A 23,807-nucleotide genomic window follows, 5' to 3' on the forward strand; every position below is an offset into this window, starting at 1 on the left:
GTAATACTGGTAAAGCAGAATTATATACGGAATCTGGATCTTTACTGAGTTTACTAAGATGCTAAACATGACCTATATTCTCCAATCTTCAATCTCTAAAGTACTTTCACTAGTTTGTAAAATTATTCTTACTTCTCCTAAGATATAGTTAAGAGGAAGAGCCTGACTGGCCTTAGACCTACTGGTCTGGGGAAGATGGGCACCATGATGGGTGTGAGTGTACTCTGTGGGGCTCTGAGGCAGAGAGGGCTGGGTCCATGGTTGGGTTCCTCCTCCCTGCCTCTTACCCATGCTGTGCCAATGTCCAGAAACCCCAAACACCTCAGTGAGTTTACACATCTTCCTCTCTTTCTGTCTTTATTTCTGTTTTTACCTCCAAAGCATAAACTATCCCCTTGCTTCTGTAATGTCCCCTCCTCCTCCAAGGGTCACCAACAAAGAACTGTGCTTAAGGCACAAGGACAGCCTGTCCTCAACCAGAAAGTGACTACAGATCACCACTCACAGCTCAGGGGGCTGACTGTGTCCTGTGGCCCCAGGGAACTATGTTCCCCCCAAGCAAATCTGAGCTGCCCTGGTCTGACCTGGGACACCTGGACACACTGAGCCTGTGTTGATTGACCAGGAGGAGCCCGCCCTGCAGCTGTGCCCAGCCTGCCCAGCCTGCCCAGCCCTGCTGATTTGCATGTGCCCACAGCACAGCCCACTGCCCTGAGGACTTCTTAAGAGGCTGCTCACACCCTGTGCAGGAGTCAGTCCCAGTCAGGACACAGCATGGCCATGAGAGCCCCTGCTCAGCTCCTGGGGCTCCTGCTGCTCTGCCTCCCAGGTAAGGAGGGACAGTACTGGGGATTTACTAATCACAGTGTGGTCAGTGCTGCCTGGCTACTCAGGAAAGTCCTCTTGCAACATCACTACTTGCAAAGATATTTCTTTTTATGTTTTTAATGGCAGGTGTCAGATGTGACATCATGATGACCCAGTCTCCATCCTCCTTGCCTGTGTCTCCTGGAGACAGCGTCACCATCACCTGCAGGGCCAGTCAGGGCATTAGCAATTATTTATACTGGTACCAGCAGAAACCAGTCTGAGCTCCTAAGCTCCTCATCTATTATGCAACCAGTTTGGAATCTGGGGTCTCCTCGAGGTTCAGTGGCAGTGGATCTGGGACAGATTTCACTCTCACCATCAGCAGCCTGGAACCTGAAGATGTTGCCACTTATTACTGTCAACAAGGTAACAGTTATCCTCCCACAGTGACACAGGCCATGACAAAAACCTCCCAGGGAGCAGAAGTGTGAGGCTGGGCTGCCCCAGCTGCTCCTCCTGTTGCCTCAGAGGCAGCCAGGTTCCCAGGGCCACGGGGAGGGTTTGTGGAAGGATCCAGGGGGCTCCTCTGCACCCTGACTCTTTCCTTCAGCTCAGCCCCAGCAGGTGACCATGATAACAGCCTCAATGATATGGGCAGAATTTAGACTCTAATGGCAATAGTTGGTGTCGTGCAGCAAAGACAGGCCTCTCCACATATTCCACACGGGAATATTTTAAGACTTTGATTTTTAGTGTAGTTTAAGTTCCCAGCAAGTACAGGGTACTCCTGTGTCCCCCTTGCTTCCACAGCCCCTCTGTCACCACCCCAAGACTCTGTTGCTATTGTTACAATAGCTATCACTGAACTGCTTACAGAACTTGCCTCGACTATGTATCACATTTATGCATTGTGAACTATCTGTTGGTGCAGCAACTTGTGGTAGTGCCGGGGTATTTTTGCTGATGGTGTTATTGGTGGTACAATTTTTCCAAAAGGAGCTGGTGTATCCTCCTCCCTGTGATGGTCGTTTAGCTAAAATTTGGGGGCCAACAGAGGTGAGGCAAAGAACCTCACCCCCCCCACTAGTACAAAGGCCTATCTACAGGTGTGGCTATATGTTGGACTGGTAGTTAATGACGGGTCACTTAAAGTGCCACCTCTGCTGTACCCGGGATCCACCACGTTTCATTTTATTTTCTGGGGCAGAACTGCTTAGCCCTAAGCGGGGATACTGGCCTTGTTCCTTTCAGGGACTTGCATGTGCTTATAATTTGACTCGTTCAGATATTGTTTCTCAGACTTGTTTTATTTCCTAGTCAACGGGTGAGAGAGGAGAGTTGAGTTGCGGCTGGGTGTTTCTCAGGCTCTTCGATGCCAGTGGCGTTCCAATACCAGCAAAGTAAGTGCTCTGCGAATTCCTAGCAGTTGTGTGATTTTGTAGAAGTTCTTTTTTTAGGATCAAGGAACTCAGGTTTGTTCTGTTGGCATGTCAACAGCTTTTGGGGCGAGGGCTTTTAATGTTGATTTTAGTGTTGTATAAAGTAGTGTATGAAAGCAACACACACACCCTCACCCAGAGAGGGAGAAGGACACATAGGACATGTTCTAGAATATGCTTGCACTATCTGCCTGCTGGGACTGTTCCCTGAAGTACTGGCACATTCCACCATGCTGAAAACAGTGCAAAAGCTAAGTCCAGGGTCCCCAGGTCCTCTGTGAATCTTTGTAGGACATTGAAATTATAGCAGTTTTTTTAATATTTATTTTTTAGTTGTAGTTGGACACAATACCTTTATTTATTTATTTTTATGTGGTACTGAGGACTGAACCCAGGGCCCCGCACTTGCTAGGCAAGTGCTCTACCTCAGCCCCAGCCCTCCTGTAAGAAAATTTAAACTTTAAAAGCGCAGTGCAAGCTAGAAGCAAATATCCTCATGCATACCACAAAGTTGGAATGTTGTTAGCCCTAACGTAAAAAGAGCCCTTGAAAACTAATAAGTAAAAGATCATCTGAATTTGTATTTATTTATTTATTGGTTCCAGTGATTGAACCCAGGGGTGCTTAACCACTGAGCCACATCTCCAGTCCTTTTTATTTTTTATTTTGAGACAGAGTCTCGCTGAGTTACTTAGGACCTCACTAAGTTACTGAGGCTGGCTTTGACTTGTGATCCATCTGCCTCAGCCTCCCAAGTCACTGGGATCATAGGCATGTGCCTCCTCACCCAGCTCATCTGAATTTTTAAATGGGGAAAATAAAGATCTAAGTCTAGGATATAAACAGGACATTCACAGAGGGCTACAGATGGACAAGCAGTAGGGAGGATGGTGATCAAGATTCTAAATTTGTCATTACGGAAACTCAGGGTGCTGGGTCCCACACTGCCTGTATAACAGGAGGTATGCACTATAGTGTCCAAATTCCCCCACCTTTAATCTGGGGAAATAATTTCTACCCCACAAGCTCCTGGTGAGGATTAACTTGGATAACATGCCCTGCACAGCCTCCTTACCACTGAACCCTAGTTTCTAATTTCATCCTAGCCGGAGCAGGAGGGGCGCCCCATTATCAGGAGTGAATACAGAAACTCAAGTTTCTTATGATTCTTTAAAAAATATGTTCAGGGTTTTCACTTATACTTAGAAGAAAAAAATAAGGAAACATCCAAAATTCCAACTTGGCAAAGTGAGGTCCCAGTTATTTACTAGAAGGTGGAGCTCGGTCAATAGGGAAGCATTCTGATGTGTATTGTGAGGCACAGGGAGTCACAGGGTGGGTGACAGATAGGGCAGGAGACTTACTAAAGTAGGGAGAAGGACAGAGAAATTTTTCACTTTTTACGTGTCCTGTCTATGCCATTCCAACATTTTTCTTAAATATTTATTTTCTAGTTATCGGTAGACACAATATTTTTATTTTTTATTTTATGTGGTGCTGAGGATCGAACCCAGTGCCTCACGCATGCTAGGCAAGTGTTCTACCTCCAAGCCACAACCCCAGCCCCCATTCCAACATTTTACAACGATCTATGTTACTGTTTTATTTTAAAAATCATATAAATTCATAATGGCTTAATTTTAAATATTGATTCAACACATTTAAAAACAGTAATTACTTGCTATTAACAAGTCATTCAAGTCAAAACATCTTTATTTTTATTTGTTTATTTTTATTGGTGCTGAGGACCGAACCCAGTGCCTCATGTGTGCAAGGCAGGTGCTCTACCACTGAGCTACAGCCTCAGGCCCATCTTAATAACAAAAATCTTTCTCATTTTCATATAAGTACATTTTCTGTGTTGATGCTTGGGACAGAGTCTCTTTGCTGAGATGACACCCCATGGAAGGGTCAACACTGTCATTCTCATCCATCAATGAGACATAATTAGAATGAATACATTTGTGCTAAAAATGTTTCACTTCTGGTTCAGGTGTCTACGAAATGCCCGCCATGAGCAGCCATCATAGTATGTTATTCCTTCACAGGACTTACGAGCTCTTCTTGAATGGTGGCACTCCTTATGAAAAAGGTGTTGAAGTGGACCCTTCAGTGTCCAGAAGAGGTACTGCAGTGGTGCGCTGCCTTCTGTCAGCTTTCCGTCACTGTGACAACGTACCTGAGATAATCAACTTCAGAAGAAAGAGGTTTATTTTGCTTCACGGGTTTCCGTCCATGATTGCTTGGCCGTTTCTTTGAGCCTGTGACATCATGGAGGGAGCACATGGCAGAGGAGGCCTGTTCATCTCATGGTTGCCAGGACTCAGAGGAAGGGTTGGGGTCCAGTATCTTCAACTGACCAGTGTCCTAGCCTCCTCCCATAAGGCCCCATCTCTTAAAGGTCCCACACCTTCTCCCTCAGTGCCACAGGCTGGTGACCAGGCCTTTAATTTGTGGGCCTTTGGGGAACATCTCAGATCCAAACCATGGCACCTCATTTTCCTTAAAGATGAAACAAATGGCAGAGGCTTCAGAGAAGGCAGCCATATTCCAGTAAGCATGACAGTTTCTACTTGGACTCCCATGTTTTAAGATGTGCCATTTGGTGATGTGATCTTAGTCATTTTTATCTCAGTGATTGTTATTTTGGTAGCACATATAAGACTATAATGTTGAAAATCGTGAGAAATGGGGCCCTGCGTTAGTTCTGTCACTGAACGCTGAGCTGATGCTGTGGCAGGTACAGAGTGAGTGAAGCCGGCTGCCTCAGAGATGGCTCATTTCAGCGTCAGGGCGTGTAGGCATTGAAATCGTGACATGCATGCCACCTCACCCTCCAGCCACACTCCAGGAAGATGGAGCACCCATCAGTATGTCTGTTGGCCAGGGGACACCAGGGAAGGGAGTGGAGGGCAGCACAGATGGGCCCTCCCTCGGGAGCTGTGGGCTGGCGGCTGGAGCCCCCTTGCACACCTCAGCCCTCCCGTCCTTGTGTGGTCCAGGACACCAACCCTGGCTGCTGCCCCAGTGCCAGGCTCTCTCCTCCTTGGAACAGGAAGGAGTTGGGGTTTGGGGTGTAGGTGCTTCTTTCTGGGGCCGCATGTGCCCTTCCCCCTTTCCCTGCGTGCTGCTGCGGCCATCTGCCCTAGTGGCCAGGGGTGCTGTAGGGAGGCCGCAGGTGTCTGTCACCGCCAGGTCTCTTCTGACAGCCGGAGGGATGTGGGCGCCTCCTGCCTGCTATAACCACCAGTTGTGCTGACCTGTCACTTAATAGTCTTACCAAATAGTCTTACCCGTTCCGAGCGCTGACAGCTGTGGGTCTGTTTCTGTTTGACAGCGCAAGGCAGTGTTTTCCAGCAGATGATGACCATGCGGAGGCAGCCTCAACTCCTGGTGAAATAGAGGTCTCTCACCCAAAGGTCATGGAGCATGCTCAGGTGCGTCCCGCTTCCCGGGCAGTGACCGCGGGTTCTCGGCCCCAGGTCGCATCTGCCTTGGGTCCCCCTTGCTTGGCTGTCTCTTGTCAGTTACTTTTTCCCCCATTAATTATTTTTGCCAAAGAGCAGAAGAGAAATAGAAAAATAATAAAGCTTAGCATCATTTACTCTTCTTTAACACTAAGCTCAAGTGACAGACTTGGTAATAAATCTTTCAGCTACTTTTGAACAAATGAGACTTACCAATGCCTGGGCCTATCTTCAGGGAAATCTTTTTTTACTTGTTCTTTTTGGTTTTATAGGACAGGAGAATGTATTTTGACATATCCTACATACATGGTGTGGGACTTCCCATTCTTGTGGTTGTACATAATGTGGAGTTCCACTGGTCGTGGGTTCATATATGAACACAGGAAAGTGACGTCCCACTCATTCTGCTGTCTTTCCTATTTCCAGCCCCTCTCCCTCCCCCTCACACTCTTTGTCTAATCCAATGAACTTTTCTTCTTCTCTCCCCTCCTCTTCCCTTATTGTGCGTTAGCATCTGCATATCAGAGAGAACATTTGGCCTTTGGTTTTTGGGGACTGAGTAGCATATTTTACTTAGCATGATAATCTCCAGTTTCATCCATTTATTGGCAAATGCTAGTTTCCTTCTTCTTTAGGCTAAGTAATGCTCTCTTGTGTGTATAGATACCACATTTTCTTCATCCATTCATCTGTTGAAGGGCACCTAGGTTGGTTCCATAGCTTGGCTACTGTGAATTGAGCTGCTATAAACACTGATGTGGCCAAGTTACTACAGTATGAACTTTTTTTTTTATGTTAGGTTTATTTAGGTTTGACTTGCATGCAGTAAAATTTATGATTTGGGGGATGCAGTTTTTGGAGTTTTGACAAATGTACCGATCACGTGACAATCACCACAATCCAAAGAATATTCCCTTTGCTCTCAAAGGTTCTTTTGTGTTCCTCTGTTGTCAGCTCCCAGCTCTGGACTTGGGGAAGCACTCCTCAGTTTTTTTCCCCAGCACTTTGGCCTTTCCCAGATACCATAGGTGGATTCATGCGGCCTGCGGCCTGCAGCCTCTGAGTCTGGCGTCTTGGACCATCATACATCCGAGGCTCGTCCGCGCTGTTGCCTTTGTTAGTGATTTGTTCCTGTTCATTCTAAATGGTTACTGCTGCATTTGATGGACATGCCACCATGTGTTTATCATCCTCTAGTTGGTGGTCATTTGGGTTTTTCTAGGTTTGGGTAACTATAAATAAACCTGCTCTAAATATTTGCATACACGTTTCTGCGTGTGTGGATGTGAGGCTACCTACATCTCAAGTAGGACTGCCTAGCAGAGGGTTTGCTGTTACATCTGTTGTTGGTCTGGCTGCTTCCCTGAACGCCTGTGCCATTGACCCTCTCACCCTCAGTGTGCACAGGTTTCAGTGATTTCGTGTTCTTGGCAGCATATGATATGATTTTTCTGTTTAGACCAGTTTAAAAAGGGAACAGCAGTTTCTCACCATGGTTTCATTTGCCTTTTCCTGGGGAGATCCCAGAGCTTCCAGTTCTCACTGGATCCCCTGTAGTCATGTAACCTTCTCTCGGGGTTTCAGTGGCTGCCTCTTTAAAATGGGGATAATAGCAATGTCAATTCCCTCCAGCTGTAATGAGGTTTAATTGAAAGCAAGTATATAAAACACTTAGTCCATATTTATAGTCCGTGGCTATAGGGAAACACAATGGTGTTGGCTATAATTATCTATATCATAATTATTTTATATCCAAATAAATGTCAGTGCACACCAGGTAGATACATGCTGCCATTTCCTGAAATTTGTTCAAATTAAGAGGTGCAACGAAGCTGGTAGGATTGAGGAATTTAAAACAGATGTTAACCGATTGGAGGGATGAGAGGGCCTTCCTCCAGGTCACACAGGGGACACGAGACGGTGAGCCTGATGCAGGTTGGGGAGCAGCAGGGGAAGCAGACTGAGTGGTGGCTTCCGCCCCTGGGTCAGGGCCTTGCTTTAAATATCCCCTGTTCCTTCTCCAGAGCTGACAGGTGCTTGTCATCACACACGGGTGTTGAGTCTTTCAGTAACTGTTAATAACGTGCTCCTGGGGAGTAATCTCTCTCCTTACCTGCCCCACCTCTTTTTTCTTTCCTGGATGTTCGTGGCCCTTTTTTGGCAAATCTTTTCTCAGAAAAATTGTGTTTTTTTCCCAGTGTGAGGAGAAGCAGCACAGTAGCGGTCTTTGTCAGGGGCCAGCCGGACCCATGGGGCCTAGTTCTCCCTCTTGCTGCTGCTGCCAGCCGCTCCTCCAGGAGCCCAGGGCACCCCCGCAGTCCTGTCAGCACAGTGTTTCCGGCAGTTTCTGTGGCTCCAGATACTAGCTTTTAAGTCCCTTCACTATCTCAAGGTCAGGTTTGACTGTGGTGCAGGGGGTGGATGAAACCAGGAGCACTCTTCTGTGTGTTGGCTTACTAAGAAGGGCCCTGGGTCCTTGTCCCCAACCTCAGGGACTGAGGCTCTCGCTTGAGTGTAGTGCACATGGGCACCCAGACCTTTGGTATCAGAGCATGCCTCACAGGCGCCCTGCTGCTGCCGCCCCTGCCCCTTACCCAGACTTGGGCTGTCCTGGCATTGCCTCTGCACATGGCGGGATCCTGCCGTGTGCGTCCCTGGTGATGCTAAGGGTGGGTTTGGGCACCCTGCTGTTGTGACCCAGAGACAGGCTGGCTCACCGACAGCAGGCCATGGCAGTGAAACCAGAGGCCCTAGGCCTTTCCAAAGCCGTGGACCATGGGCTGCGGTGTACATAGGTCAAGGTCAGGGGCCAGATGTGAACTTTAGGATGTTGCTGCCCTGCCTGAGCACCTGGAGGGGCAAAGGCAGGACTGACCCAACTGGGCATCCTCGCCACCCATCCTGCTACCTACAGAGAGAAGGGAGCGAGTGTGGCACCTGCAGCCCTCTCCTCTCTTTTCAAGGAGCATCCACCTCCAGCCCCACCTGCCCTGCCTACCAGCTCCACCTTGGCTCAGCCATGTCTCTGCTCCCAGGAGACACGAGGGGTCTTTCCAGGACGCCAGCGAGCACAGAACAGTGGAACAGCAGCGCCAAGAGCAGGAAGCCCAGTATTTGTCTCAGAGCCCTTTGTCCCCTAGGGCCCTAGCTGCCCCAGCCCACAGCCTTACATGAGTGTAGCCTGTGGGTGTCAAGAGACCTTGAAAATGCGAATGAAGCTGGGCAGACCCCTGCTCCCTGGAGAGAGCTCCAGGGTCCTGCACAGGGGCCCAGCAGACTGTTCAGCGAGCTGGCTGGGCTGGGACAGGCTAGGGGGCGCTGTCATCGTGGCAGGGAGCACACAGGTGTCTCAGGCTCCCCAAGGCTTGGCTTTCTGACTCTGGAGCTGTTTCAGATCTAACTTAGTGCTCTATATTGTTTAGCCTTCTCTCAGGGTTAAATAGGAATTACCTCTCTCGTTCTGGAGCTCTTGTACAAAGGATTCAATTTGCAGTGATCAGGTTCTCAGCCCCTTAGGGGAGGGGAAGCTCCGAATTTTAACTCTGAGTTCTGAGCACCAAGAAGCGCTGGCCTGTAGAAGGAAGCTACGTGCACGTGTGTGTGGCGGTGCTAGAAATGGACTTCCCTTTGCCTTTTTGATGCATTCTTTTTTCTTTTTTTCTTTTTATTGTTGGTTGTTCAAAACATTACATAGTTCTTGATATATCATATTTCACACTTTGATTCAAGTGGGTTATGAACTCCCATTTTTACCCCGTATACAGATTGCAGAATCACATCAGTTACACTTCCATTGATTTACATATTGCCATACTCGTGTCTGTTGTATTCTGCTGCCTTTCCTATCCTCTACTATCCCCCCTCCCCTCCCCTCCCCTCCCCTCTTCTCTCTCTACCCCCTCTACTGTAATTCATTTCTCCCCCTTGAATTATTTTTCCCTTTCCCCTCACTTCCTCTTGTATGTAATTTTGTATAACCCTGAGGGTCTCCTTCCATTTCCATGCAATTTCCCTTCTCTCTCCCTTTCCCTCCCACCTCTCATCCCTGTTTAATGTTAATCTTCTTCTCATGCTCTTTGTCCCTACTCTGTTCTTAGTTACTCTCCTTGATGCATTCTTTTCCTCTTTTTTAATGCTGTTATATTATTGCTAAAAATAAATAGGATATGGCCTACCTGAGGCCCATTCACCCCAATCACAGCACCTCTGCCACCAGAGACTGCTGGTCCCCGTGTGAGGTCAAGAGGATATGTTCTTACTTCTTCAACTCAGGTAACCTTTGGTGACACAGAACTTTCTGGCCATCTTAGGTTTGGAAAAATCAGGAGGTTTCTCTAAAGGAATTAAAAAAAAAAAACAGGTAAGCAGCATTGCCTCATGGAGTGGGAAGGTGCCAGAAGAAAAGGCGTGCCCACTGTGGGAGTGCCCAGCCTGCCAGACAGATGAATAGGGAGGTGGGCAGCAAACAGCAAAGGAGGGTGTGAGAAGGAAGGAAGGAAAGAGGGCTCAGCCTTCCCCTGTGCAGCACAGCGACCACTGTTACTCAGCAGCAGCTGGAACACAGGCCATGGGGGCCTGGGGCAGAACAGCCTCTGGAGTCGCAGCATGACTGCTGGGTGCACATGGGGCACTGAGGCTGCCAGTCTTCAGCTCCTAGGTCAGGAGTAGACATGGGAACCTGAGTGGCTTCAAAGAGGGCTGAGGCTGCTCCCGCCTGGAGGTGGGGGAAACTGGCCTGCACCATGCCTTGCTGCTTCTGGACAGTGGGCAAGGTGCTGCTCCAGTTCCCAGGAAGCTCAGGAACGGGGGATCCCCTCGCTCAGGCCAGCCCAGGGTCAGGATCACCGTTTCCTTCCAGCCAGCTGGAAGCCTGAATGTGGCCCCTAGGATAATTGTTCTAAAACTCTGGAGTTAATTAAAATAGAGGATTAATTTATAAAATTAAGATTTCTTTTATAACTTCTGAGTGTAAAAGTGAGTCTCTTATAGGAAAGCATATAGTTGGATCTCGTTTTTGCAGCCACAGGCCTCACTCCTAGGAAGCTGGGGACAGGTGAGGACTCTAGTTAGTTGCTGTCCCGCCTTAGCTCACCAGCTGAGGTGACAGCTCCTCTGGCAGGGCTCCAAGGGCCCCACCTTCCCCAGGGAGATGGGGGCGGGGCCTATGCCAGGGCGGGAACTTGGAGCCTGGTCCCCCACAGCTCGGTGTGGGAGGAGCCCGGAAGTAGTGCCCTGGAGGCGGGGCTGCAGCTCCGGGTGTGGTGGGTCCAGCTCCTGGGATCCAGGAGCGGAGAAGGTGAGCTGGCCCAGAGCGGCCCACGTCTAGACGCCCACAGGAGTTTGGGACCCCAGGAGGACTCTGACGCCGCCCTGGAACCTCGGCCCCGGGTTGCCTGTCCCCTGGAGCCCAGGGCGGTCCCCACAGCGCCCACCGCCAGACCCCGCTGTCCTGGTTCTCACCTAAGGGCTTTCCTCAGCGGAGCTGCTGGTCACAGCTGGTGGGTTTTGATTTACAGGGTCCTGTTCAGGATGCGGTGGCCTCAGCAGTGTGGCCTGCGCCTTGGACCTCAGAGGAGAAGAGGTGGCCTGATCCGCAGGCCCCCTGAAGAGGGGAGGGCCGATGGAGGAGCCCAGTGTGACCTGGGGGCAGGAGGCGGGTTAAAAGACAGACCCGCCCAGGTATTTCAGGTCTCACTGACTCTGTGTCCTTTTGTTTTCCTGATGCACCTATGGATTTTGTTTTAAGTCCTCGCTTTAAAAACCCTCTCCTGTTCCTTCTGTGTACCTGACTCATCATTTTAAACCATGTTCCAAGGTCACTTTTTGGTGTATGTGTGGTTCTGGGGATTGAACCCAGGTCCTTGAGCCTGTTAGGCAAGTGACCTACCTGAGCTACACCCTCAGAGACCCCTGTAAACTTTTTCCCCTCTGCCACGGGGTCAAGTTGCCAAGGCTGACCTCGAAGGTTCCTCTTCCTCAGCCTCCCTGGTGGCTGGCATGACAGGCATGCACCTGGGACTGTCACTCTAGCCTGTGATGGGAACTCATGTGCATCTGTCCAGGGCTAGGCATGGTTCTGCAGAGCTGTGCTCCAGGCTCCCTGCAGGGCTGTGGAGGCTTCTGCTGCCCAGCAGCCCTGGTGCCATGGCCAGTGCTCCTTCCACCCTGGGGCAGGCAGCTGCCCATTGCTGTAGGCTGACCTTATTTTCTTATGGCACCCTTACATACACTGGAGTATGTTGGATTGTTTGTCCATTACGAGTCTAACAGGTCCTCTAGAACCTTCAAATAATTAGTAAAATTCCTAAAGCGTAAGTGAGCATGCAGAGAAATTGGGCTAATGGGAAGAATGATGTTGGATGATATTTTCATGACTTGAATATATTATCCAACATGAAGTTACATTTTATTACTTACAAAATAATAAAATAATGAAGCAATACCATGGGCTGAGCCAAAATATATCCTCAGGATCTTAGGCATTCTGTAATAAATTTGCATCATTTGAAGTATAGAGTTGATCATCTCTGGGTAATGAAATGGAAGTAAAGGTATCAAAGCCAATGATCATCTGTTTCCAATTTTCTGTGATTTGCTTCAAGTGATAAAGTGGTGATATTTATTAATAATGGATCAAATAGGTTCATAATTGTTTTAGATAACAATTAGATGCCTTTACACTTTAGGCTATATGGGCACATTTGAGAACGGTTCCAGCCATTCTCTCATCCTTTGGGTCATTCCCCTCAGATGTCCTGTGAGACATTTTCTATGTGAGGCTTTACGAGGAAGAAGAGAATATTCTGTAAAGAAAGCCTTGTGATCTGTGCATTATAAAATTAAATGGGTTCATTCAGAAATCAGAATTTCTATTGAAAGCTATTTGCATGAGCCAAATAAAACCTATTTCTAGGCGTCCTGGTGAAGACAAGGTTTTATCTTTATATGTCTCATTGTTTCTGCCTTGCGACCAGCTCGAGCTTCATGAAAGAAGGTTCAGTTCATAAGAAATTGCTAGTGAGTTTTAAATTAAAGACACAAGACTCTCATTACCTTTCACACAGCTCTGAGACGGCTTCTTCTAGCTCCCACTTCTAGCCACCTAATGTGGTGGCGAGGTTTACACAAGAGACTAGGGAGAGAGGGAGAGCATGCAGGGAGTAAGCTTTTATTGGGGAATAAAAAATTCAAGGGAAAATCCCATCCAGTGAACGTTAAGGGGGGCAGCATCCCAAGGTCAAGGGCAACGATTGGGTCTTCAGGTCAGTGGCCAGGCACGCCTCTGCATGGACAAGCCCTCGGACCTGGGAAAGGGTGGGGAATGGCTCTGACACAACTATGTTTGAGCGCCTCTCACCCAGCCAGGGAAGTAAGTCAAATCACGTGCGAGGATGGCCTCCCACAATTGTCTGGTTTTTTTTTTCTTGTTGTTGTTAAAATGAAATTCATAAGTTGGCAGACCATTTTTTCAGATGTGTAACTAGATGCCATTTAAATTACCCACCTTTAAATGGTAGACATTTTGTACATGAACACTGCCTGTCTGCACCTTTTTTAACAACCAGTCTGGGCTCAGGAGCCCAAATACCATTGTTAGCTGGAACATGTTCTTCAATTTGGCCTACTTGCCAGTATCCCCTGAGGTCATCTGTTCAATGAGCTTCCTTACTCCTGCTCCCTCACTGGCTTTCATAGAAACCACATACTGTCTATGAATCAGGGACACCAATCCCACAACATTGTGTTCTTTGAGCATCCAAAGTCCCACTTTTCACTTCACCATGCCTGACATAAGCAGTAATATTTATCAGCAAATGTGGGGTTTTCAAAGATCCAATTCTATGTGCTCCTTTCTCAAAGAGCATTAGGCAGGGCTATAGCATACATAAATATTAAGTAAAGGCCATAGTTTTAAAATGTCATCCATTGAATAGTTGACACATGTCTGAGATACTTTTTATTTTGGAAGAGGTATTTTTTAATAGGGAATTCCAACAGCTACGTAATAGTGAAATGAGAAATCTTGCATCCATTTTATTCTTTGTTTCTTATGATTTTTATCAGTAAGGATAAGATACTTTCTTGTTCCAATGCAGATGTTGCCCACTTCTGTAAATGGATGTGGGGTGTCACCTGCTACTTGCATGTCTGCATGTTGTGCTTGACACTAATATCGTACTTGGTCGGTGGCAGAAAGTCAATACTGAAGTTAAGGTCTTGTGTTGTAGCAGCAGAGCTGAAGATCCTTGGTGTGCCACCTTCTGCAATCCATGCTGCTCTGTTCGAGTCATTTAATGACTTCCTGGTGATGAGCATCATGGTCTTCTGGTCTTTGAGAATGGCCAAGCATTGCTCTGTGAATGTGGAAGATGGGCGTGTGGAAGGCTCCAGGGAGGATGGATCATTGAACATGTACTCTAATCCATATGCCTCTTTAATGACCTGTTTTTCTTCTTCGGTTTTAAGGGAGACAGTGCCCTCAGACACTTCTGTGCAGCTGGGAATGCAGGCTTCTGCTTCACCTTGAAGGAAGCATTAATGATTCATTTCCAGAAGACATCAGAAGAGAGAAGTGAGCCTCTGGTATCATGCAGGTTCCTTGCATTGCCCATGGGCTAGAAGGGAGAAGAGTTGCTTCATGAGATTTGATCCCCTTTTTCCTGAAGAGTTTCACACAGAGGTGAGTCCCCAGCATGTTTAGACACCATTTCAGACCCCTTTGTTGACGGAAATGAATCACACCCCCTGATGATGTGGAAGAGCTAAAGATGTGTTTGCTATGAATTTTCTATTTTATTTCTCAGGGCCTGAGTCAAGCCAGCCATTGTGCTGTCAGCGCATGAGCTGCTGGTCAAATGTGAGGAAGTGGTCTTGCTTTATGAAAATACCACCCTGATTCAGTGAGCCAGAGGCAGCCTGCAGTCCCTGTTTTCCTATAAAGGCAGATTGCTGTGGATGGCCTCTGGCCTCGTCATGCAGCCCTGCTCAGAGTAGGGGATTGAGGGTCCAGGCAGATCCCTAGTTCCTTTTGACCTTTATTGCCATTGGGCCACCCCAGGGTCCTTGGACTCTACCTGGTCTTCTGGCCTGGGTCAGGGGATGTGAGGTTTGGAATCACCCTCTGTGGCAGGATCCCAGGTCCCCCAGCCACTTGAGGGCAGCACATCCTTCCCTAATTGTGTTAGAGGGGGAGGATTCTCCCACCCATCCTCATCCATGCTCATCCCACATTTTGTCACTTGACACCTGAGGACCTTTATTCATTGACTTAGTGGTTAGTGATGATGGTTACTAAGACTAAATGACTCTTTCAAGTCACATCACGTGCATGGTAGGGCTAGAGCATGGATCTTCCCAATTGATTTCATGGGACTCTCTCATGGAAACTGTGACTGCTTCCTAAACACACACTCTACATTTGGAGTGTCAAAATTCTTGGCACTGCCTCCTTGGCAAGTGTATCTTCTCTTCTATGTGGGAATTTCACAAATATTTTCCTTTGGTTTGTGGAGGTCATGCAGAAGGGATTTCATTTGAAATAGCCCAAACAAGAAATACCAATTGTCTTTTTCACACATGGATGTGTGTAGTGAACACCTCTCTCTGTGTTCTTGCATGAGTTGCTCCTTTGAATTTGTTGAAGAATGGTTGGCTGGGGAACAAGGTAACGAGAGATGGATATCAATGGTTGTCAAGTATTCTGAAGTGAAGAATGTATTGAGGATGTCAAGGCTTTTCTAGCCAGTTCCTATGGCTCAGTCAGGGATCAGTCAGAGGATTCTGTCTGGTAGACTCTTTGGAACAGATGTCAAAGTGGCCTGGTCTTACCCTGTCCAGGACTAAATGCTGAGCTTGAGTGGGAGCTTCTTGTCATTTCAAGCATTTCCATGAGTCTGTCCTCTGTTCTCTTGTATCCATGTGGTTTCTAAGAGGAAAGCGGAACAAAAATTGAAAGTATGGTGATTGATTATTTATACCAATGTTATTTCAATCAACTTTGTATAATACGAAATTAACTTTCTCCTAGTAAGATTTCATATGTGAGGAAATAATGAAAATATTGGGGTTAGGGGATGAGAATATGCAAATCAAACATTTTTGAGCACCAAAACCCGTTTTTTGTTTTTGTTTTTGTGTTTTTAACTTAATAATAAAGTGCCAGAGGACCATACCTGCCATTTAGCCTCAACAACCTCCAGGTCCAGCTTCCAGGTGGCCCATTTCACCAGGGTGTGTGGGACCACACTGTCCTGGGATGAGAGAGCAGTACCCATGGATGTTGTCATCTCACAGAGTAGATATTGCCAGAGACAGTAGGGAGCTAGTGGCACATGAGGAAGGGAAGAGCTCTCAGGATGGGAAGAGGGGGCCGCTTCGAGACTCACTGTGTATGGCATGAGGCTGCTGGGTGTGGTGTTGGCCTGGGCCCATTGAGTGGGGCAGATCCATGGTCTGTGTCCCTGTACCCTCCTCTGTAGCCTGTGTTGGCAGCAGATCAGGGAATTGGGATCAGAAATGCTCCCAGTAACACAGGCACCAGCCCCCAGAGTGTGTGCCTAGCCGTTTCCCCACCTGGCCTGACTTGGTGCTTGTCTTGCCTCAGGGCTGAGACCCTACAGTCTCTGATGAGGATGTCTGTGGTCCAGATCCAACCTGCATGGCCAACAACTCAGACCTTCAGCTGGGTTCTAGGCTGCTGCAACCAAACTCTGTCAACTGGGTGGCCGACAACAGAGGATGTGTCTTCCGTTGAGCTCCAGAGGCTCATCACAGTAGGTGTTGGGCTGTCCCAGTTCCATAACCCCTCCCAAGTTTCAAGGGGACTGTCCCCCCAACTCTCCCAGCCCTTCCCACTCTCCTACTGCTGCCCACAATCTGTGGTTCCCATATGGGCATCCCCTCCTTACTCCATCCTCACTTAGGCTGTATCCCCAAGTCTCCCTGGTCTCTGGGTCCAGACTCTCCTCTTCCTACAAGAATATCAGAAATTGGATTTGGTCCCGGTTGATGCCGTGTTCCATCATGTGAGCTCTTAGCTTCATCACTGTGCAAAGACTCTTTTTCCACACAAGTTCGCACGACTTTTGGCTGGCTAAGAATATTCAGGGGACACTTTTCTAATGAGTACACTTTCCTTCCTTCAGATCTCCCCCAAGTGAGCATTCCTCGCACCCTTGTCCTAGTTCCTTTATGGTAGGTTTCCTCCTTATGGCTGAGAGGACCTAGTGACCCCTGGATTCACACATTCACCTTAATCACCAACACACTGCAGAATTCTCCATGGGACTGCGGTGTTTTGCATTGGAACCCACCCCCTGACCTCTAAAAGTGGTCTAGACAATTGGGTTGGCTCCCTCCCTCCTGAACCTCTTTGATGTCCTTTAAAGTAAGTTATTCTTTTGGATTCCTTCCACAGTAGGCAAGTCCTTGGATCCCCTGCTAGAAAGTCTTCCAGCCTGAAGGTCAGATGTGTCCAGATGTTGAATTGAAGGATATCAGCTCCTAGAAGCCCTCATTCTGGCTGCAGTGTTTCCTCCCCTCAATGCAAAGCAAGAAAGTGCAGTTGGCCCTGCACCCATTCTTCTGCATCCATGATCCCCACCAGCTGGAAATCCAAACTATTAGGAAAGGAGTTGTGTCTCTCTGGACAGATACTTCTCTCCTCATTGTTTCCTGGATCTTACAGTGTTACAGAGAATCACACTGCCCTTTCATTGTATTAGGTGTCAGAAGTCATCTGGAGATAATGGAAGTGCTACAGGAAGAAGATATGCAGGGTTTAAATGCAGATACCCGGGCACTTTTGTAAGAGACTTGAGCCTGTGTGGACAGGTGTTTTGGGCTGACTTTGAACAAATCTCCCTTGTATTTCTTGTAACACTTCTGGTTTCTGGGCTTGGGAGTGTTCAGGACTTGTGTGTGAGTCAGCCTCATGGGGATGTGATGGGGGGCAGTCGGAGCTGTTGTGCAGAACCTCAGTGATGGCTTGTAAGGCCACCTGCAACACTGCAAGCAGCAGACGAGAAGGGAGCCCGCTCCCCATGTGTTCAGCTTAACTCTTGTCTTATCCAAAATCATGACTTGTGAAATGTTGCAGAAATGGACTCATGCCAAAAGTTGGGATGTTCTGGGGAGCATGGGCTGTCATTCTATTCTGTCTCTGCATTATGATGTGTTAGTGGGTGGGAACTTTAAGACGTGCTTAGGCCATGGATTCTCCTTCCCTGGGAAAGGGCTTCTCAAATCAGCCCTTGTACCTCTTTCACCTGCTTCCCCAGGAGGACACAACAAGAACGTTCTTACAAGTTGGCCCCTGGTCTTGGTCTTCCAGCCTCCCAAGTTTGAGAAATAAAATCTGTGCTATGAATTACCCAGTGCCAATACAACACAAACTATGCTAAGATAAGTCAATCAGCAGTCTCCCAAGTGTTTACATTGTGGTAATTGACACCAAACATCCGTTTTGTAATTAAACCATTTTGGAGTACACAGTTGAGTGGCATTAAGCATGTTCATGTTGGTGTATAGGCGTCACCACCATGCATCTCCAGAACTCACGTGGACATACTCTTGCCATCAATGCTGAATTCTAGTGCCCTTGAGGCCTAGGAAAAGAACATGGTATTTACTTTTTATGAACCTGATAATTGAGAATCTGAGATAAGTGAAATCCTACAAAATTTGCCTTTCTCTGGACACAATCATTTTCAAGAAATGCAGATCACCCTCACTCGTGGGCATACCAGGTCCACTGCTAACTCTGCGGGTGTTTCAATTGCACTCTCAGTGACAGTGGTGACTGTGTGCACATGACCTGTGTGTCCAGCTCAGATCTCAGGATCTAGGGTCTTTGGTTCCACGCAGCCTATAGGTTGCCTGCTCCTCCAGATCTCTGCAGGCCAGTGGCATGAAGGCCCTGGGCCTGGTGGTTTCTTTAGTGAGTGCAATACGTGTCCACAGTGTCGTGGGTCATGATGGACTATAAATAGAAGCAATGCCTGGATACTCCTGGGATTTCAGTAGGCTCAGCATGTGTGCTGAGAATTGTTGTGACCTCCTAATTAATGGGCCCCCAGAATCCCAGAGAAAAGGGCAAATCCAGAGCCAGTTGAACTTCAGTGTCTCTGAGAGAACTTTTGGGGTGGGGGGCCTGGATACATTGATGTGATGACTCTGATGCAGAGTCACGTGCTTCGAATCCAGGTAGAGGTGCTCAGGAGCAGCCTGGGCTGGCACGTGGGTTCCCCACCTCCACACCTGTGGAACATCTTGGGGCTCTGAGAAGCACAGCAGCCTGACCACGTGAGGGCATCTGCTGTCTCTGCATATAGTGAGCTGGGTTTTCGTCACATCTCTCAACAATTCCACATAACACCAGCTCTGAACCCAGAGTCCTGGGCACTTAGTTGAGGCTCCATCAGCTCCCACCTCTCTACCTGACAGAGCCCTCTTGGCTCCCTCTGCACTCATTACATTGAAGATGAAAACCTGGAGGGTGGGACTTCCCGTCATCCAGAAGTTCGCAAACACATTCCACTGTGGCATTTGTTCCTGGAACCCAAATGGTTGGGGGGCCACAAGCACCCTGGCATCCATGTGTGGGAACCATGGTAGTATAATCAAGAAACAGGAAGGAGAGGGGTTGGACTGATCAGTACAGATGGCAGGGCATAGTACAGAGTGGAATGGAGAGTTCTCACCCGGGGTGATTGTTGTGATGTGCACAAATGCTCTGCTGGTGCTGGGGTGCCCGCATGGTTTCTGGGGTCTTGAAAGGCTACAGATGCCCACAGAGTGTTCTCAGATGCACAGTGGGAGGCCCGTTGCAATATGTACATGTGGAAGGAGTAGGAGACCCCCTTAGTGTGGAAGTGCCATCTAGAAGGCAGCCTCACTTCTCTGAAAAACTTGATTGGAAAAAAAGGGTCCGTACCTGTGCCCAAAGGGCCATATATGCTCCTGGAAGTTGGTGGTGGAAATAGTTCTCCATCCATTAATCACTCCCTCACTCACTAATGTCCTTGTGTCCTTGAGAAAGGCTCTCCCTTTCCTGGTTTTCCTGAATAGAAATCCTCTTGCCTCTTGGGTGAATAGGGTTATGGGTTGTTTAGAGGGTGGTGGTTTACTGAGCATCTTAGAGACTGTCCTTTATGGAGTCTAATGATCCCAACTGGGGAATGAGGCCAGGGTCCTAACTGTGGTAAGTGTGAGGACTCCATGGGTTCAGAGAGGGAAAGAAGGACAAGGGAAACTCAGATGTCCCTTCATGGCCCCTGGAGTTAGAGGACTTACCCCTTTGCACCTGGGATCAGGAGACCTCATTTTTTCGAGGACACGCACACTCGGACGTTAATCTTTTTTTTTTTTTTTTTTTTTTTTTTTTACCGGTCAAGATTTTATTAGTAGGACCATAGCGGTCAGTCGCAGAAGAGAAGGGAGTAGAGACAGAGAGAAGAGAGGAAGGGGGGGAGAGAGGGAGTGGGAGAGAGGAGGGGGGGAGAGAGGAGAGGGAGGGAGAGGAGGGGGGAGAGAGGAGAGGGAGGGAGAGGAGGGGGGGAGAGAGGAGAGGGAGGGAGAGAGGGGAGGGAGTAAGAGAGAGTAAGAGTAAGAGAAGACTCGGACGTTAATCTTGAGTGTGGGTTCCTTTCTGGGGTCCAGGGCTGTTGTTAGCCACCAGGAATGACAGTGCTCTCCATGCTGATTGGAGCCATTTTTGCCAGGAAAGAGAGCCCATGGTCACGCCTTGTGCAAAGCATCCCACGCCAGGGGCTCCCATCCCTACATTCCTGTCCTGAAAGGAAGCCACTCAGAGGCAAGGTGGGTCCAACCACCTCCCATGTGTTCACTCATCACTGTGTTCCAGCATCACCCCAGTTAACAGTCCTGATGGAATTGGATGTGTCTCAGAATGTCACCCTCATGAGCTCTACCCTGCTACAGCTGCAGTTCTGCAGTGGGAGAAACTCAAAACCTCAAAACACATGCACATGAAAGAAAAGAGCAAGAGCCAGAGCCCAAACAGGCCAGGTGTGGCAAAGACAGCTGGAGTGCCTAGGTTGGGACTCAGAATTATGTCAGTGGGGTGGCATTGCTGCTGGCACCAGCATGATAACAGAGAGCCAGCCCTGCTCATTTTGGGGAGCAGTGTGTTGGCGAAGGCAGCAGAAATTGAGAGGCAGGATTGAGTTTGGCCCTAGGAGGAGGTTGGGTAAAAGGCCAGTGTGAGTTGGAGGGCTTGGGCAGATAGAGAGGTCAGGGTACACCCCAAAGCCTGGAGACTGCACTTGATGTCCAGGGTTGTGAAACACCACCTCCCCTCTTACTCTAAACTGAGAGCAAGGGGCATTGATGAGTTCAGTTTTTGTGCAGCTGCATCCAAGGTGGCTTGGCTAGGCACCTCTGTTTCCTTGACTCAGGAGGCTGGGAGTCCAGGCTCCACTGAGGCTCGGCTGGGAGGATCGGACTCTGAGTTTATGCCTGTGTTCCTGGTAGGATCCATGTTGGCTGAGCCTCAGTGTTTTTGTAATGAGAGGATGGGTGACCGTCATGTCTTTATCACAGGACACACTTGCTAAATGGATTTGTTTGCTCTGAGGAGGAAAGAGAGAGAGGGGAGTGGTGCTGGAGACAGGGATGCAGACAGGGGTCATGGACTTGGCATAACTCAGTCTTGGAGGTGATATCCCATTACCTGTACCCACTTCAATTCCCATGAATCCAGAGGCTGAGCCCCCTTGAGGTGAGGGGTGAACCGGTTCTGGGCAGCAGGATGCTGTGGTACCTCGGAGTCTCTGTGAGACCCCAACACTAGACACACTTGGCCCTTTTGAAATCTTAGGAGAAGCCTTGGGAAGTTGTATGGCAGAGGGGAGCAGCCTCTGCATCTCAGTCCCCTCCAACTTGCCATGGTGTAGAGAGGGAACTGCAGCCACGATGGGACGGACATTGGCCACATTCCTGTGTGGGACACAGGCCTGATTGAGTTGGGTGCATTCTTTGTCTCTGCCCTTCTTGTGATTGTCCCATCTCTACATTTGTGCTTTAGCCACCTGTGAGTCCCATCTCTGGTTTCAGAGAGAATAGAGGGTGTTATGGGCCAATAGACACAATAAACCCTAGAGATTAGATGCTACCCAACTTTCCAGAAAAGACTGGGCACAGCATGAGTTGCACATTAATGGGACCAGGGTCCAAAAGCTGCTGAGAGGGAAGGACTAGTTGTGAATGCATTTTTGAAGGCTCCAAGCTGGAACTCTAGTGGCACCAAGCAGGGCAGATTTTGGTGGGGATGTTTGGGTAGTTGTTGGTGAACACCTGCGCACCTGAGATGGGTAGGCATGGAGGAGAAATCAGCAGCCCATAGGGCTTTTGAAAGTGGTCTTATGTGAAAAGAGGCTCAGGTATGGACACAGGAAATGACATCATTGCCTTGACAATGGATCAAACAGAACATGGAACCCTGGTATCCAGGCACCCACTTAACTGACCAAGCCATCCGAGCTCATTTGGTTGGAGAAACTGGAGTGAGAAGGATGTTCTCCTGTGGTTGCAAACAATGCCGAGCCTCAGGCTCCCAGGAATCTCAGGGGGGCCAACTAGCCCTTTTGTGGATGCACTGGGTGAGGCTTCATCTTAGACGCCAGAGCCTCTGGAGATTGTCGCAGAGGAGCTCAAGAATAACAGTAAGTAGCACAGGGCAGGTGAGCCCAGCAGGCCCTCTAGTCTAATCCCTGATGAATGGCCCAGGACTCCTATTCTGACTCTGTATGTGTGTGTGTGTGTGTGTGTGTGTGTGTGTGTGTGTGTTTGTACTGATGGGAACTGTCCCATTATGCTTTGACTCTAGTGTATTGGCACAAGTCATTTTTCTGTTTGTCACCATTTCTATTTTGAACCCACCATTCTTGGTCCCAACCCAGGGTGAAAATGATGAGAACACGGAGGAGCCCTTCAGGGTACAGAGCCTTGAACCTTACAGGCAGGACCAGCTTAGGAATGAGCTCCTGCCTGTCATTTGTGGGAGAAACCTACATTTCAGCAGCAACATGGGGTTAATCTCCTAGGATTTCATCCCCACCCAGCAGGTGCTGGATCTCTTGTTCCCAAGGTAAGCACCAGACCACCAAGCCCAAGTGTGTAGCCCCCTCATGCCTGGGTCTTGGGGCTGCCATGTACCTCTCAGGGACCCAAAGGTTTGTGATACCTAGTGAGATAGAGGACCACACTCATAGTGGAATGTCAGCCCCGAATGGGACGAGTCCTGGAGGTGCCTGCCACAGCCTTGCAAGGGGAGTGAACTTCCCCTCTCAGGCAGAGAAACCATTCTGACTCCAGCTGATCCACAGAGGTCCGTGGAGCAGTCCCCACACACTGGGCACCACAGCTCAATGGTGTGCACTGAGCTCATTCCCAGGTGGACTCAGCAAGGCAAGGTGGTCTTTCTGGTGTGATGTTGGCTTTGTGAAGAATGTAGATCTGTGCCAGAGGCGTCTCAAAACTCGGGCCTTGGAAAAGCACTTTTGGGTTAATAAAGACATGTTAGTTTCCATAGTGGGACAGAGCATCCTAGCTGGGACATAGCTGGACAGGGGCTTTGGACATGGCAGCTCCCACACCTAGAGATATGTGGGAATCAGCAGTTTGGGCTCATTCACTGATGAACATGGAGAAAGCACCCACTGTGTGAAGACACGTTTCCAGTCATGTTTCATAATTCAGTGAAAAATGGGGTGCAAATGACTGCCATTGTGTCCCTTTTCATGGGGGTCAGCCTCAAACCGCAGGTGCCATGAGTACATATCCTACATGTGACTACATCCCTGACTCCATGGGGCATAACTGCACGTTGTCCTCTTCAGTGACTATGGTGGACCCTTGGACCAACTTCAACATGGAATGGGCTTGGGGTCAAGAGGGTGGGCTCCTGTTTCTAGAGTAGGGAACTGCAAGGTGATTTGACTTGGGAAGGCTGAGGAAAGACTGCTCTCCCCAATTCAGTTTTCTGCCTGCAGTGTAAGGTGTGGGGCTTCAACAGTAGGAGGGGTAAGGCAGGGAGTTGTAGGTAGTCATGGTCCTCTGGGGAAGGCCCTGG

At 48.6% G+C, this 23,807-nt stretch overlaps 1 protein-coding gene across 5 annotated transcripts; it reads left to right on the forward strand.

The window, feature by feature from the left end:
* Positions 1 to 992: 992 nt before the first annotated feature.
* LOC144372037 (uncharacterized) lies at positions 993 to 22,748 on the forward strand. Of its 5 annotated transcripts, none has more exons than XM_078035457.1 (7): positions 1,009 to 1,236; positions 2,128 to 2,210; positions 4,298 to 4,456; positions 5,587 to 5,686; positions 14,183 to 14,396; positions 16,320 to 16,488; positions 17,133 to 18,207. In XM_078035457.1, exons 1-5 carry the CDS (start codon positions 1,114 to 1,116, stop codon positions 14,333 to 14,335), a joined length of 618 nt encoding a protein of 205 aa, XP_077891583.1. In that variant the 5' UTR covers positions 1,009 to 1,113; the 3' UTR covers positions 14,336 to 14,396; positions 16,320 to 16,488; positions 17,133 to 18,207. The 5 variants fall into 5 exon arrangements, 4 of the variants coding, with proteins under 4 accessions (XP_077891586.1, XP_077891583.1, XP_077891584.1 ...); XM_078035458.1 differs by having other exon boundaries at positions 16,363 to 16,488; XR_013432076.1 differs by having other exon boundaries at positions 1,025 to 1,236; positions 4,298 to 4,374.
* Positions 22,749 to 23,807: the final 1,059 nt, after the last annotated feature.

Source organism: Ictidomys tridecemlineatus, chromosome Y (genome assembly GCF_052094955.1).
Source record: "Ictidomys tridecemlineatus isolate mIctTri1 chromosome Y, mIctTri1.hap1, whole genome shotgun sequence".
In the NCBI taxonomy this organism is placed as follows: Eukaryota; Metazoa; Chordata; class Mammalia; order Rodentia; family Sciuridae; genus Ictidomys; species Ictidomys tridecemlineatus.